General features: G+C 39.3%; 1 protein-coding gene across 2 annotated transcripts in view; it reads left to right on the top strand.

The window, feature by feature from the left end:
• Positions 1-14,413, top strand: part of PLCB1 (phospholipase C beta 1) — a 581,938-nt gene extending 567,525 nt beyond the window's left edge. Inside the window, exon 32 of one of the 2 annotated variants that reach the window (XM_089519303.1) lies at positions 11,223-14,413. In XM_089519303.1, the coding sequence (XP_089375429.1) occupies positions 11,223-11,447 (225 nt within the window). In that variant the 3' untranslated portion in view covers positions 11,448-14,413. The remainder of the gene's footprint in view (positions 1-11,222) is intronic. The other variant, XM_089519304.1, reaches the window with a different exon arrangement.
• The last annotated feature ends 1,772 nt before the right edge of the window (positions 14,414-16,185 follow it).

Genomic DNA, 16,185 nt, shown 5'->3' with positions numbered 1-16,185 from the left:
GCTGGGAAATCAGCAAATTAATGGAAACATGGAGCAAGAGGCATAGCTATCTGAAAAAACATGGGTTGAGTCTAGAGGAAAGCTAGATTCTACCCCAGAGCCTGAAGTCCACTGCAAGAGCAGGCTAAGGCCAGGACAGAGGGAGTTAGATGTAATTTCTTTGAGAAGGAAGGTGGGAAGGTGGTGGTGGAGGGGGATGTACAACAAAAATCTCCATAGTACAGGAGACAGTTCCTAACTCTGGGGAAAGAGTCATATTGTGACTTGTCCTATCATGTTTTTGTGCCTCAGTGCAATAGGAGATTGCTCTCAGACTGAGGAGCCATTTTGTGCTAATGATGTGTCCCAAAAACACAGGAGATCTGTGGCAGACTGGAGCAATGTCTAAATGTTCAAACATCTGAAAAAGGTTGGATTGCATTAATGGTGGGGCACCAGGCCTGTGTACACAATCTCACCATGTGCAGATGATGCGGTATCTGATGTGCAGTGGATGTGTAGACTGTTGTCTTTCCCCATTTTTGATATTGCACAACAGTGAGACTTTATCACAGTTCTGCCCAGATATTCATAGCTTACATTGGCCTGTTACAGACTGCCAAAATAAAGCTGCTTTGGGTCTCTTTGGAGGTATGCTGTTTAAATGATGCATGCACCCTAAGAATCCGGAAGGTGCACCAAAGCTGCACTCCGGTACTTAGGAATGGAGTGTGGCTTTGGCGTGACCTCTGGACTCTTAGGACCCATGCATCATTTAAATAGCATACCTCCAAAGAGACCCGAAGCAGCTTTATTTTGGCAGTCTGTAACAGGCCATTATATTGTATCTATGCTTGCAATATGTGCTCAGAGGCCTTTTGATCCACTGCTTACAGTAGATCAGCCTTTCTTGGTGAATGCTTGCCATAGAATTTCACTAAGGAAATGGAAAACCTCCTCTGAACAACTGTTGCCAAGAAACCTGCATGATAGGTGCACCTTAGGATCGCCATGAATTGGAAACACTCAAAAACAATTAATCAGACCTAACCAACATGGCCAGTCATTACAGAATATGAGAGTTGGAAAATGTTGCCATCTATCCCCTTTGTAACTATACAAATTAGACCTGCCTGGGTCTGCCACCTCTTTAGGGCAGTTCTACTCTCTGTCCAGTTGTGCACCTTCGCTAAGCATCACAAACAAAATAAAAAAGGCCTGCAAATGTAAAATAGAGCTAGAGTTCTATGGATTATATTACTCAAGAAGTTTATGCCAACAATAACAAAGTTGAGATACCGCGAATGAGTAAGTGAAAATAATTATTTAACCTTTCTATGGGTCTTTTAAACATTTCCTTCACAGTGTCTGCTTTGAATTCATAAGTCTTTAGGCTATCAATTAATTGCTGCAGTCTAGCAATCTAGAAATAATCTGTACTTAAAATGTATATTTAATAAAATTAATGTGAGAAGCAAAGTAGACAAGAAAGATTTATTCAGTTTTTGTTTTAATGTGTGTGTGTGTGTGTGTGTGTGTGTACACACACACAAAGAGATAGTCATTGACCTTACTGGGAGGCAGGGTGAGTGACAATTTAAGGGCAGTCTTTAAGGGTAGTTGTTTAATTTATCATGCCAAGTATTTGTGGGCTTTGATGTAGAATGCTACCTTGACAAAAATGACAAGAAAGAGAATAATGTGTGCTTATAGTGTGTCATGAGTAGTCCTTGACCAAAACAGCATGTGTATGAGCTTTCTTAATGTCGTTCCTCACCTGACTTCATTTGAAGAAAAATAGAAGTGCAATGGCAAACAAACAGGCCCAACTTAATGTGACAGATGTCACGGGTGATGCCTGCCTTATTTTTCCCACAACTGAATAGCATCTTCCAGGGAGGGATTTCAATGGAAGGATTTGTCTAGGAAAACACCTCTTACCCCAGTAACGTTTCTCTGAATAAATGAGTAGGCCTATGTGACTGCTTGGAAATGAAAAGTAAAACAAATTTGAAGTTCCTGGTTGTGGCTGTGCCATATCATCTTGCCCAGCCTGGCCTGTAATGTTACAGGAAACAGAGGAAGCCAGTCAAAAATAGTTGAAACTATTCCACTCTCCTAGAGAAACATCTGTCCCTGTGCATCCAGGTGATATGTCATTGTGTGTGTCCCTACTCTAGCCATCAGTACCCAGTGATGCAGAGTGGAGGTAGGGCACTCTGCAACCCACAGAGCCATTTTACTGGTTTCCACCCCAAGGATCTCCATGCCTCCCCCCACTATCCAAAAATTAGTGGGAGATTTGCTCTGATATGGACAATAATACCCTACCCCGTTTCTGGTGGGTGCTATACACGATTCATCACATTTTAAGGTGTGCCCCCCCCCTACACACACACTTTTTAAAATGTCTTTTTTTTTTTTCAAAAAAGAAAATGACCACAGCAGGGCTTCTGATCACTTCCTGATTTGAAAATAAAAAGCTTGATCGTATCTTAAAAAGCACTGGGGGGGGGGGGGTATGTTTAAATGGGCATGGCAAAATGGCTTGCATTATTTGGGGGCAAAACCAAAAAAAAAAGACCCCTGCAGAATTTGTCGTTGTGTGGCGATAGTATTGTGGTGCAGACCTAACCTCGAGCAATAATCAATTCCTTAGAAAATTCACACAGTTGTACCATCATGGCACACACCAAAACTGTAATTTATGAAAGGGGAATTGAGAATTTGACACAGGTCTACCTATGTTGGGCAAAAACTACCTCTTTTTTAAAAAGTTCTTTTATCCAAAGAAAAGAGCAGGAACCTTCTATTTTGAAAGCAAATTTTTGATCAAAAGAAAGATCCAGGAAAGGAGATTTAAGATTAATCAGTTGTTTCATGTGGGATCTTCCCTCCTTTTATGTGTAACCCAGTACAGTACTTGCTATTTTGATGGTGTACATCATGCCTCTTATCTACTTTTAATGAAGATATCAAGTACTCATGACAGCTAGCATGGCAGCTAAAATCAGAAATGTTCTTGTATCTCTCTTTGTGCCTTTCTTGGGCGGGTGGGGCGGGGGAGCAGTTTGGCTACACTTGGGGAAAAGATTTTGAAAATTTCTGCTCTGGAACTATCTGTTTAATTGTTTTATGTTTTCTTTAAAAATAGTTAAAAATCACAGTCAGGATTATCATATGAGTCAAGAGTGCAGTTTCAGCATGTATAAACATATCATCTTAGCTGTGTATATGTTTGTGCAGCTGCCTAGTGATGACATCTTGTGGACTAAGGAACAGAGAGAGCACCTCACCCTAAAATGATGAGATAAGGCATCTTTTCCTCACTTCATGTGCTACCTAGCATAATTCTTCATGGATATACCATCATTTCCTACTGCCCTTCCAAGCCAAGACTGATGAATGCATAGGCAGAACATGGGGATTATTTGTGATGCTTTAGGCCCGGGACAGACAGACCAAAAGTGTTGTGCTGGCGCAGATACTAGGGTTCCAGAGCGCGTGGCAATTGCATGTAACTGTGGCAGCACATCATGGCGATGGCCTAATGGCGGCCTCCTGTCTACACAGGGGCCACCATCTTGATGTTAGCCACACACAGCATATAGATGTCACTATGCGTTGCTTACATCATGAGTGTGCCAATGGCGCACTTGTGACATGTGCATGCCATCCTAAAAAGAACCCAGGTTTTTCTGGGTCTTTTTGGTGCGGAGGGACACCAGGCAGTTTGGCTCCTGCGGCATCCCTCCGCAGGCAAACAGGCCACCGCCAGCCTGCCCTTTTGTGGAGGTTTGTACCAGGCCTTAGTTAGTCTTTACATCTTGTACAACTTCATTAACTCAGGGGCTCTCCAGACTGCCCCAAAAGGATGGGCTAGATGGGACGCCACAACAGCCAAACTGTGCACCGTCCCTCCAGACTAAAAAGAACCTGGAAAAACCGGGTTCTTGGCATAATCAGTGTGCCATTGACACACTGTGATGCGTCCATGACAGAAGCATGGTGCCTGGAGGTGTGGATGCTGTGCCACGCTTGCGTCATGGATGTCTACACCGTATGGATGGCGCTGCATAAATATGGTGCTGCCCATACATGCTAGAGTTCCGGAGCGTGTGGATGCTGCATGCTCCAGATTCCTAGAATTGGTCCCAGGCCGCCACAAACCTGCAGTTTGCACTAGGGCTCAGATAGCATAGAAAGAGGGATTTCTTCCTCTGCACCACCCCAAAATTTGGCCAGTATAGTAATGTGTGAGGGAACTCATCAAAGAATTGTATGCATATGGGAACCTAAATTGTTCAGTCTCAATCTTTTATCTGCTAGTCTACAATTTATCCAATTCCTTGCAGCAACAACAACAAAAAAAGGCATCTAAAACGAGAGACAATTTGTGAGTAGACAGATGGTGAGAAATAGCAAAAGTTTTTTGATACAGATTTTCCACTGTGGTCACCATTGATTCTGCTTTACCACTCATGCCTTGTTTAACAGAGCCTACAAGGATATTGCAATTTATAGTCACTCTGGATGACTGTTGATATATTCCTTTTTGTTATATACTGGGAGAGTGCTGATGGAGTATGATGTAGGCATTTAGTATCTGTCATGTGAAAGTGACCACTATAAACAGATGCCATGTTCTTTCTTTATCAATGGAAAGGATGTGCCACTAGCATGGCATAGCACAAACCTTAGATGTCTCAAGTCTTTCACTGTCACTCCCAGGCTTCCCATAATTATTCAGGAATGCTTTTTTAAAATGGTGCTCTATCCTTTAAGCAGCAATGTGCCAGCTTAACTTCCTCTTGTGTTTGTTTGTGGATCCTGGGACTAATGATCTATCTCTGTGGAGTTAAAATAATTTTTCACTCCCCTCTTCCCCCTCCCCCCATTGAAATGTAACATTTGTTCCCTACTTGGAATGTAATGTTTTAACAACTCCAAGAATCCCATAGTCAGCAAATATGGAATTTGGGGAGTTGGCATCTTTAAAAAGCAATTTTTTTCATAGTCAGCACTAACTAATGCATGTTACCTGAGAGGGAGTGGAACATGGGGATCCTTAGCAACAATGCAAAACTATGGAAACATTGGGTAAAATACATGAGATACTAGAGCCACTGGCTATGCTGACTGGGGGATTCTAGAAGTTCTGAAAAAAGTAACTTTTCCAAGCTGTGATTTCACCCTGCGAAAGAATATCTGACCTTGAAGTCCTTGGTGAGGCAATGAATATTTATCCACTTGCATAGGCAATCCTTCTGCTTCCTTGCAGATATATTGTTGTTGTTCTTGCTGCTGCTGTCATTGTTGTGTGCCTTCATGTCATTTTGTTATGGCAACCCTAAGGCAAACCTATCGAAGGTTCTCTTAGCAAGATTTGTTGTCACATTTTAGTGAGAACATTCAACCGTATCATGAGCTTTTCCCTTGGTATGATTTGTGCAGAGAGGATTTCTCCTTGTCTTCCTTTGAGGCTGAGAGAATGTGACTTTCCCAAAGTCAACCAGTGGCTTTCCATGACTGAGCAAGGATTTGAACTCTGGTCTCCAGAGTCATAACCCAGTGCTCAAACCACTACACCAGGCTGGCTGTAATGCAAAATAAATTGGGAGAGTCTTTTTACCTTTCTTGTTTCCTTCTCTCATAACCTCATGCGATACTCAATCATGGGGCTTAAAAGAAAAGATGGGGGAACTTTGCATGAAGGAGAGGATCTTGGCAGGCCAAAAGAGATCAAGTTTGAAGACAGATGGAGAGGGAGGAAGGGGATCCAGGAGTTCTTCCATCGATCATGCTAGCATTTCAGAAGAAATCAAGTGAATTCTAATACTCTCTTCTTCTTTGGTGCAAGGATTATGATTTCTGCAAGCTTTTTTTGCATCTCTAAACCCAAGAGGTTGCTTGGTGCATTTTGAAATCAACTTAGTTCTAATAAGAAGTGATATTTCATCAACTTTGTTTTCTCTTCTGTTACATGAGCACCCTCTGCCCTCTTCACGTTATTTTATGCTGGTTTTAAGTAATCACTGTCTTCATGTCTAGAAAAAAAAGACCCTTGAGATAATGATGCTTTGCCTCTTCATTAGTTACACAGAAGGTTTTCTGTTCCCTTGTGCTAAAGTAAAAAAAACATGCCTGTTTCCTATTAGAGTTGGTGTCATAAGTCACTTGATCCTTGACTTCTGTTCCTTTTTTGGTTTCAGAGAGCTACAATGTAGCTTATTCATCTTCTGTGGATTGCAAATGGGAGCATTCTGTTTCCATTTCAAATTAAGTAATCCAGGTTGTGGGGACGAAAAGCTTCAGAAAGGCTTTGACAATGTTATCTCTATCTGATCTAGAAATCAAGCAAATGGACATCTTATTCATTTTATATATTGAACATCTTTGAGTGACATTAATTTTCACTTGTTACATCCAATGTTTAATATCATCCTTATTCTTATTATTAGATGAACTGAAGAGCATATAATAAAAGAACCCCTAAATACATAGTCTCATTTTTTTTTTTTGCATCAAACCTTTACATAGACTGAGTTTGTGAAAAACAATCAGAACTATTTCACCTGAAGTGCATATACCAGCTCATAGTAGTTTGGGTGTTGGACAAGTACTATGGTTTGAATTCCTACTCAGGCATGGAAATCTATGGAAACCTCCCTGCTCTCTAGCACATTAGATCCTTCATTTCTTAATTTTGGGACTTGCAAATACAAAAGTATGTGGGGCAATCTTGGCATAGAAGTTAACTGTTGAACAGGATATAGTCACAAGGCCTTCATAGATCATGAGTTAGGATTGTTTCACAGCCAATGTGTTATTTCTGGACTGGATAAGAATACATCTTAGATGCACATGTTAATGTCAAATAATGAAAGGGTTTTTGTTATCTCCTATATTTGTCCTGGCTTAGCTATTCTTATTACTGTTTAACTTTGGTTGTGTTCTCATAGCTGGCATATTTACAGATTGTCACATTTGTTAATCCTCACATGCCTTATATACTGGAAGCCATTGTGAAAACATTGGCCACTGTGGAAACAGAATGCTCACCTAGACAAATCTGTAGTCCAATCCAGTTGAAGTCATAATGAACTTTAAATACCTAATGGGCTGTCACCAAGTAGAGGGTGATGGTTGATAGGAAGGACCATATCTAATTATTTTAAGTTACAAGAGGGTAAATTTCAAATGGCTGTTAGAAAGAATGCCTTGATGGTAAGAACAGTTCATCAGTAGAACTGATTACCTAGAAAGGTGGTGGGGTCGCTTTCTCTGGACAGCTTCAAAAAGAGGGTGGACAGATACCAAATAGGGTTGCTCTAGCTGGAGTTCCTGCATTCAGTGGTGATTCCAGTTCTATGATGCTACAAGTTATCTTATGGTTTTAATCTCTCCCATAAGAGGGCAAAGAAGAACAAATTACTTCAGTTACATTTTGGCCTCCTTTTTTTCCCATACCTCGAATGTACCAGAGCCCACTTGTATGATCTGGTGGCAGCTGACATCCTGTCTTTCTGGCCACTTTACATTTTGTTTATTCTGAAAGAGGATTTGAGGGCATGTATTGTTCAGACTTACACATTTGCAACCAGTGTACTAAACAAATGGCTAAATGTGGAACCCAGTCCATGTGCAGCATAGATTAACCTCTGTGTCAGAAAAGTAACTTTTGGAGTAGTCCTGAGAAAGTGATGTGGTTTTTGTCACTTTGAAGTATATCATCTTTTATGTACTTGAAGGTACATCAAGCTTGAGTGTAATATGTAGTATCATCCCCAGAAGAACAATTGGATGTAATAATGGCCCCACCAACCTTCACACACAAGGAGGAGAGGTTTAATAGGGGGCACTACAATAACCAGCTTGGCCCCTTGAGGATGCCACAATATTGGAAGAAGCTTCCATACTTGTATGTTACACATTACTGTGGTCGTTTTCACCACTGTCTATCTGAAAAAATATTGAACAGATTTTTTGTTTCATTAGTTTTCTTGATGAGAACTGTGTGCTGTGCTTTGGCGGGTAAAGCCTCTGGGATCCAACCATGTTGTGTCAAGTAGAGAGACTGTCCGCGGGGGTAGAGGCCTACATCTTGTTTCTAGTGGCAGGACCTAGATGGATTAGATAGTAGTGATGATGGAGAGAGGAGTTGATATGTCCTTGTTTTTCATTATGAGTTTTCATTTTGCAGACAGTGTCAGTGGTGAGCAATGGACCAGTTACCTTTGTAATGTATGGATGGCCCCAGTGGGATAATTTAACTAACTTGTCATTTCTGAAATGTGAGCCTCATTTCTGTGATTATATTACTAGCCTAATGTAGATTTGCCAAAACTGTTAAGCAGACATAGTAAGGATATAAAGAATACTTGCAAATGTTCATATCTTCAATGTGAAAGGGTGCATAACCACATAGATACAGTTAATTGAGAAAATAGTCAACTGAATGTTACAGACTTTTCCAAATTTTATTTCTTTTTTCCCCCAAAAATAATTTTGTTCAGAATACCACTCTCAGCAACATTTTTGCTTAGCAGGCAAGATATTTCATGGAAATTGTGTTGCTTTTGTGCAGTTTTTTGCACAAATAAATTTTTACACAAACACAAAATAAATGATAAAAAAATCTTATAATTTCACCCCAGTGGAGAGGGGGAAATAATAGAATAGAACATGTGGGAATTAATGAAGCGTAGATTTACATTCCTAAACAATATAGTCTCTATGAGAATGCTTGAGCAGGTTCAATAGCTGGCATCCCCAGAATTGGTAAAGACTCTTGCATGGAACTCTGAAGAATCACAACCGCTCAGAGTAAGACAATACCAGGCTAGGTGGATCAGACCTTTTGACATGGATCTCAGTGCCCCTTCCAGATGGTGGGGAGAAGGATGGTGACATGTTTGTTGTTCTATCTTTTAATCCATAAACCAGGATAAAAATCCTTTCCATATGTGATAAATAAGATCTCAAGCTGGGAAAACTGCTTGTGGAAGGCAAACACACATATATTGACAGGTCAATCCCCATCCATTTGCACTGGGTCTACTTTCTCAGAAAGAAGCATTATTTATTTGGCTCACGTCAACTGTTTACCTTCACAAATTCTGGGGGGATATTCTGTGTCAAACTAGGTGTTGCCTCTGTAATTTTCTATCAATAGTATAAGGTCTTGTATGTTTTCATTGTTTGTTTTTTAAATTGTACATTTTAGAAATGTAAAAAGTTTTCCAAGCCATTCCAATAAAGTTTTATTGTCCATCTTGATTTCATTATTGAACAAACAGCAAAATTTCTGGATGTTGTTTGTTTCTCATATATCCTGGCTAATTGTTAGCTTTTTAGAAATTTAGGGAATATTGAATATATTTTTAAATTTTTATAAAAGTATCGCAGTATATATTTCCATTCCACGACTCCACTTACAGCAGTCTGTATTTTTATTTTTATTATGTATATGGCAATTCACTGAATTGCTTACTTTATCTCTCAGGCTGTATCCATAAAAATTAAATCTGTGGGAGATGACACCTCTCCATAAGTCATCTTCCTTTGAAAGCAAAACAGACTCTTTACAAAATTTGATACCAGAAGGCAAGCATTTCCTGAAGCTCATTTATCTTACTTTCACTGGTCTTCTTCTGCAGTGAGAAGCCAGAGGAGAATGATGAATGTCTTCTAAGGCCTAATCTGTGTTTACTGTAAGCAATGTAAAGGTCCAGCATTATTCCTGGTGAACAGTTTGCATCTACTAACTTGTCCCAGAATACTGTGCAACAGACAGGGGCTCCTACATATAGGAAACTACAAGGAAGCCGTTCCCAATTTTGAAGTAGAAAGCATGAGAACTACTGTAGCATATAGAACTGCAGAACATCTAAATAAACAATCTGCACGTCAGCTACCAAACAATAAAATTCTAAAGATCAAATATGGAGATTGTATCAAACACAGATGTCGTGTATTCAGAAGACTATGCAAGCAGTCACTGTAAATCTGGTAAATAAAAAGTTTCAAGGAAGTTGTTAAGAAGAATGTTAAGAGCACATGCATTTGAGTTGTAGCCAACTGCATAAAGTGCACTTTTCTGACCTTTTGTGCTACTTCAGTAACGTCATTAGGGACTTTAAAGCACCAGAGTTACATTTTTCAGTGTATTGAAGAAGTTGTGCAAGTGTGTAGAACCTGCGAGTATTAATTGCCCCAGCTCTCTGTCTTTTCTTTTGATTTATCAATACTGTTCTCATGACTGAAGGTATTAAATAGCAAGAGTTGTTATTTAAAACTTGGAAGCTGTGCATATTTGGCCCAACACTGAGTTGCTTGGAATAGTGCTAAATTATTATTATTATTATTATTTATATAGTGCTGTAGATTTGCACAGCTCTGTACATAAAAACAACAAATATAAAAGAGTCAACCTGCCTATGGCGTACAATCTAAGAAATCCACGTCTCTTTTTCCTGCTGCACCCACCTATTTCATAGTGATGGTAGTGATAGACAGGATTTCTACTGGCCATGTTGAATATGACTCTCTCCTTTCTTCAGCCACCAACATTTATTTTCCCTCTGATGTCTGTTTGGGTGACACTGTGTCATCACATATTGTCAGTGAAGTGGTCTTGTAGGAATCCCAAGGAAGTTGAGATTTCCATTTTCCCTTCCCCAGTTGTTTCTGTGAGAAATATTTAATAATAGCCCCAAATGCTCAAGAGTCCAGTGTAATCAGGGTTACATTTGCCCCAACCTCAAAGTTCACCCTTAACAAGTCCATGCCACCCATCTTTACCCCTCGTTGATGCTATGCCAACCGCATTGTGCGGCACCAGCATGCTCCCTAAAAAGAAGCCACCTAGAGCAGCTTCTTTTTAGGAGTGCCATAATGGCGCTCGTGCACCCTGATGCCGCTGCTTCCGGCAAGCGCTGTTTGGGCACGCAGACGCCCATGCATCATCGCTTGCTCATCCCATGTGGGCGGGACCATGGCAAGATGGCACATGGACACTGCTATTAGGACTGGGCATGTATAGACGCCCAGCCCTGCAGAGCCCTTAAATTGACTCCAGCACTGCACTTTGCCCCTCTGTATGAGGCCTTAGTCAAAAGATAAGTTCTGCTTTTCCCAACCACTAGTAGAGATTGGTTGTCATTTTCTCCTTTACTTAAAAAAAAAACATGGTCATTCATTGCTGTTTGTATTGTTTATAATGGTGTTGGTGCTTTTTCTAGTTACAGGCTGAACTTGATCAAGAATACCAAGACAAATTCAAAAGACTCCCACTGGAAATTCTGGAATTTGTTCAAGATGCAATGAAAGGCAAAATTAGTGAAGATGGAGACCACAGCTCTACCACCTCTTCCCTCACATCTGATGGTGGAAAAGTGAACCATAAACCACTACAAAATGAGGAGCTGGAGGAGAATCCAGGAAAAGTATTTGATACACCTCTCTAACCACTCCCACAAGACCACATTCCTAAATTACTGTGGCAGAGAATGTCACCACCTTACTCCCTGGACATTCTTCTTCTTTGTGAATGACAATTGGACAGCATCACATATGGAAGACCTCTGTTGGGGTGGTGCACATGTCTAAAATGAGTGGTTGGTGAGGAAATTATATGTTGTTTGTAGCCCTTCTTTGTTTTATTAACATAAGGAAATATATTAATTGGCCAGTGCAACCCTTTCTGTGGCCACTTTTACAAGGGTGGTTTTCCATTTGGGTGCAGTCTGGAGCTTTCTCTGGGGACCAGAGTGTGTTGTGCAGATGCAAGTGCACAACAGACCTTCCTGTGAAGCAGCAATGGGGAAAATAAATAATTACTCCACACACAACTATCATAACATCCTTAACTTGATGTTTCCTCTTACCTGCACTCTGGAAGCTTACCATCTTAATAATTGCACTGATTTTTTAAAAACATGGTTCTTTATTTTTGTTTGCTTTGCAAGCACTAGCAACTTGCTTTGTTGACAATGTACCAGACAGAGAATGATTCTGCTTTGAGATGTTCTACTGAAACTGTGGTAATGAGCCTAAGTTCCCAAACTGAAAGGTCTTCAAGGAGTATACAACGGTTTTATGTATGTTTTATGTGTCATGTGAGTTCATATTAGGGATGGAAAGACTATTTGAAAACTGATAGAAGAATGGGGTTCTCAAGTCCCATTTTCAAATGGGAAAATCCTGACAAGGACAATCCTAGGGAGGTGAGAATTTTTGCAGCTCAGGACTTCATCTGTGTGAAAAATGTGTGTGTGTTGCACAGAAAATGGCACTTTTTGTGCAGCATATAACATTTCTGTGCAAAATACAGAAATAAAACAAGTTTCCTGTACAAAAAACAAAAAAAACCAAAAACAAAACAACCCAGCATTTTCTGAACAAAGAAAGCATGTCATGCAAAGAAAATACCATTTTCTCTAAAGGAAACTTGTCAAAAATGCATTAATGTTTTTTGCAAATAGTCTTCTAAAACTGTCATTCTTTCAGCAAGAAGAAAAATGGTATTTCAATGAAATTTATGAGGATATACATCCATATTTCACATAGATATATACAGATACACAAATGAATAAACTCACCTATAGAAACAGAGCATGCACATCCTTACTAGGCCTTGTGGTGAAATTGAAAGATTCAGGGATATGGACTAATACTTCTGGGTCAGAGACAACAATTAGGGTAACTACAAATCAATTTTTAATCTTTAACCTTAATATGGTAAAAAAAATATATTGAAAGATGCATTTGTGGTTTTTAAGCACATTGTTTTCAGTTATCATTTCTGGGTACATGGTGTGCTCTAATTATTTTTTTAAATATTAAGTATATTATTGACACAAAGACATCTCTTCCATAGTTGTTTTTATTATTTTTCTTATTGTGGTATGCTAGTGGGAAATGTCATCTCCAAAATGTATATAAAACGACATTTCTGAGCTGGAATATTTGAGAAAAGTAGAAGGAAATACTTAAACAGAAGGACGTGGAGGGTGAGGATTTCAGTTCTAATCCTGAAATTTATTTATATGGTTAGCCTTAGGAAGGATATAGGCCCTCTGATCTCAATAGAACTATGTGGTGGATAACACTGAAACACTAAAATTTTCTCTGAGTAAATACTTTAATACGTAATAGCATATATGTAGTTTGCTTTCCCTCAGGAGTTCAGCAAAATAATTTATTTTATTTAAATGTAAGCAATAAATAGAGATCAAACTTCAAGTTTCAAGTTTAGTGATAAGTGTACATAAGAAAATTAAAGCTTTGGCTGAGCAGTACTTTTTTGTTGTTCTTAATTTACAGCACGCATGAAGAAAAGTTGCACAATGTTTGAAGAGTACATAACAGATATGCACTCTGCTTACAATGTGTGGAGTAATTTAAAGGATGTAACTAAGACTTTCATTTTGATTTTAAGAGTATGGCTCCTGACATTTATTCTACTTTTTGCACTTTGAAGATCAATATTATTAATCATTAAATAAAAAACATGGAAGGGTCAATGTTTAATGCTGCATTTTATAAGATAAAGGTTAAATACATTTGTTTTAAGTTAGGCAGGATACAATAATAGCAGTATTCACAAAAATCATGAGACTATTTCTCTGATGTGTGCTTGTATAGTGCAGCTACAAATAGGTTAGGAAAAATTCAGAGGAGCTTTTTAATTTATGAAATAGAAGTTAATGGTTTGACAGAGTATATTATCAGCTGTAGTTGGTTTTCAGTACATTTGTATTTGATCATTGACTGTACTTACTTTTTTAATATCTGTACAGTGCCCCTTTTTGCAGTTGTAGTTTAGTGTGTAATATTGTATATCTTGCCTTGTTCAAACTTACAGTGATATTATCATTTACCATTAATATTACTTGAAATAAAGTGAGGTAATGAAAAAAAGGAGTCTATGATGTGAGAGTCTTGTGCCTTTTATGTATTTGCCTTGTTGCGTGTGGAACGTGTGGAAGTAATATACCGTGGACATTTCTGCACTCGAGAATAGAGCAACATTGTATTTCATTGAATTCCATTGTACACTTCAGATATCTTCATACTGCTGAAGACCATTTCCTTTTATTAGCTTAAGATGAATTTTAGCTCATGAACACCAAACATTTCAACCTAACATGGCTGTAACAGAACTAAAAGGATGTGACTTGCCTTCCTTTGAAAACTAAACTTGCTCTTGTACATTGGTATAAACAATGCATGTGATATCTGATTGGAAATAGTGATATACTTTAAATTAGGGGGAAAACTTCTCATTTATCATGTATATAATTTTCTTTCACAGCCTTTTAGAGGCACAATCCACATTTTTGTAAGAATCCTATGCAATTTTGTGGCATGTTGTTTCTTCCACTTGTAATTTATGTGCTTTCATCACCGATCCAAATAAAATTTCTTAATACTCTCCATATTTCCTCCCTTAATTGCATTTGTAATTTATGTGCTTTCATGTCAGATCCAAATAATATTTCTTAGCACTCTGTACTCTTTCTCTTCTGAGCATCCTGGTATTTTTCCACATGATACAAGTATGAGGTGTCTGGTGTATCTAAGAGTACTGTCTCAGTCCATGCAGGTATAGTAGTATGAGCCAAAAGACCTGTCCACTCCTCCCCATGAATTTGAAGGTTTACTTACAACAGAAGTGGGAAACATAGGGCCCTCCATGTGTTGTTGGACTACAGCTCCCATCATTCCTCACCACTGACTATGTTCAACAAGTTCTCAAGGAAGCTGCAGTTTAACAACATGTAGAGTGCTAAATATTCTCCACCCCTGCCTTATATCAGACACATGGGCATCCTGATAATCCTGGAGTGGGGGATGTTGCCAAGCGCACAAAGTGGATATGGAAGGGATTTCAGGCGGTTGAAATATCAGTATGTGAAACAGCCAGCCAATCAAAATCTCCTCCATACCTCACATTTGCTCCAAGCAGTAATGATGTCCTAAGGAGAAACCAAGTGATGTTTAATGTATTTATTAGTCATGTACAAAATTCTACTAAGCACTATTGTCAATCCAAGCTTTAGCTTTCAAACTAGTGGCTGTCAAATGGTGATTTTACAAATGATGATAGACATAAGGCTCATCTACATGAGACAAATAAAACGGTTTCACCCCATGCAGGGGAAAGACAGGCTAATCCCAAAGCATATGTGAGGTGATAAACAGAACAATGGTCCAAAGGCAAAAAGAAAGAAAGCCTGAGCAGAATCAAAAACTGAGCAGGGAATTGCCAGAAATGAAATCAGAGTTACAAGGAGGTTTTGCTCTGAAACAACAGAATGGCCTGGGCTGAGCTAATTTACAGCCAGAAGTTAATCAGCCCAGCTGGCCTCATTAGCTCAGTGTCTTGTATTTAAAGTGGAGCAGAATGAATCCTGGCCTTTTGCTCCCTGCACTTTAACTTATGGTGCTGGAGAGGGTGAAATGCCTCTGCCTCCTCCTGCTCATTTGCAGCTGGTGTGTGGGATATACCAGGCTCTGCCCCATCGGTGCCATATTCTTCCAGCTTGAACTAGGCCTGTCATCCTGGTTCTCCTCTTCCCTTTCTTCATCTGAGGAGGTCTTCTTCAGGTAGGACATGACAGCCACAGTCCAACAGCTTGCTGATTGACACTGGTGCATGGACAACTACTTTGAATAGTACAGCAGTAGAAAACCAGATCTCTTACCTAGTTTAAATATTAATTTCTATTTGCCTACACCAGGCCAGGCCTATAGCTGCCTCAGGAAGAAAATTCTTGGTGATGTGAAAATGACAAAATAAATTTTCTCCATTGCTTTTCACCAACACTGAAGCACAACCTAATTAATATCTGTAGGTGTGTGTCTAAGGACCTGAACAGACAGGCAAAATAAAGCTGCTTTGGATCACTTTGGAGGTATGCTGTTTAAATGACACACACATCTTAGGAGGGCAGAAGCTGTGCAAAAGCTGTGCTCCAGTCCTTAGGACTGGAGTGTGGCTTTGGCGTGGCTTCTGGCCTCTTAGGATGCATGCAACATTTAAACAGCATACCTCCAAAGTGACCCGAAGCAGCTTTATTTTGGCCTGTCTGTTCAGGCCCTGAGTGCATAAGTAGTATCTTTGAGGTAGAATATTTTGTAGCGAGAATATCTGGTCTCTTCTCTTGGCTTGTCTGCTTATCCAGTCACATGGACATTTTA

Source organism: Sceloporus occidentalis, unplaced genomic scaffold, assembly GCF_023333645.1.
Source record: "Sceloporus occidentalis isolate IW3139 unplaced genomic scaffold, rSceOcc1.0.p SCAF_4, whole genome shotgun sequence".
In the NCBI taxonomy this organism is placed as follows: Eukaryota; Metazoa; Chordata; class Lepidosauria; order Squamata; family Phrynosomatidae; genus Sceloporus; species Sceloporus occidentalis.
This window is presented reverse-complemented; position numbering and strand designations above follow the sequence as displayed.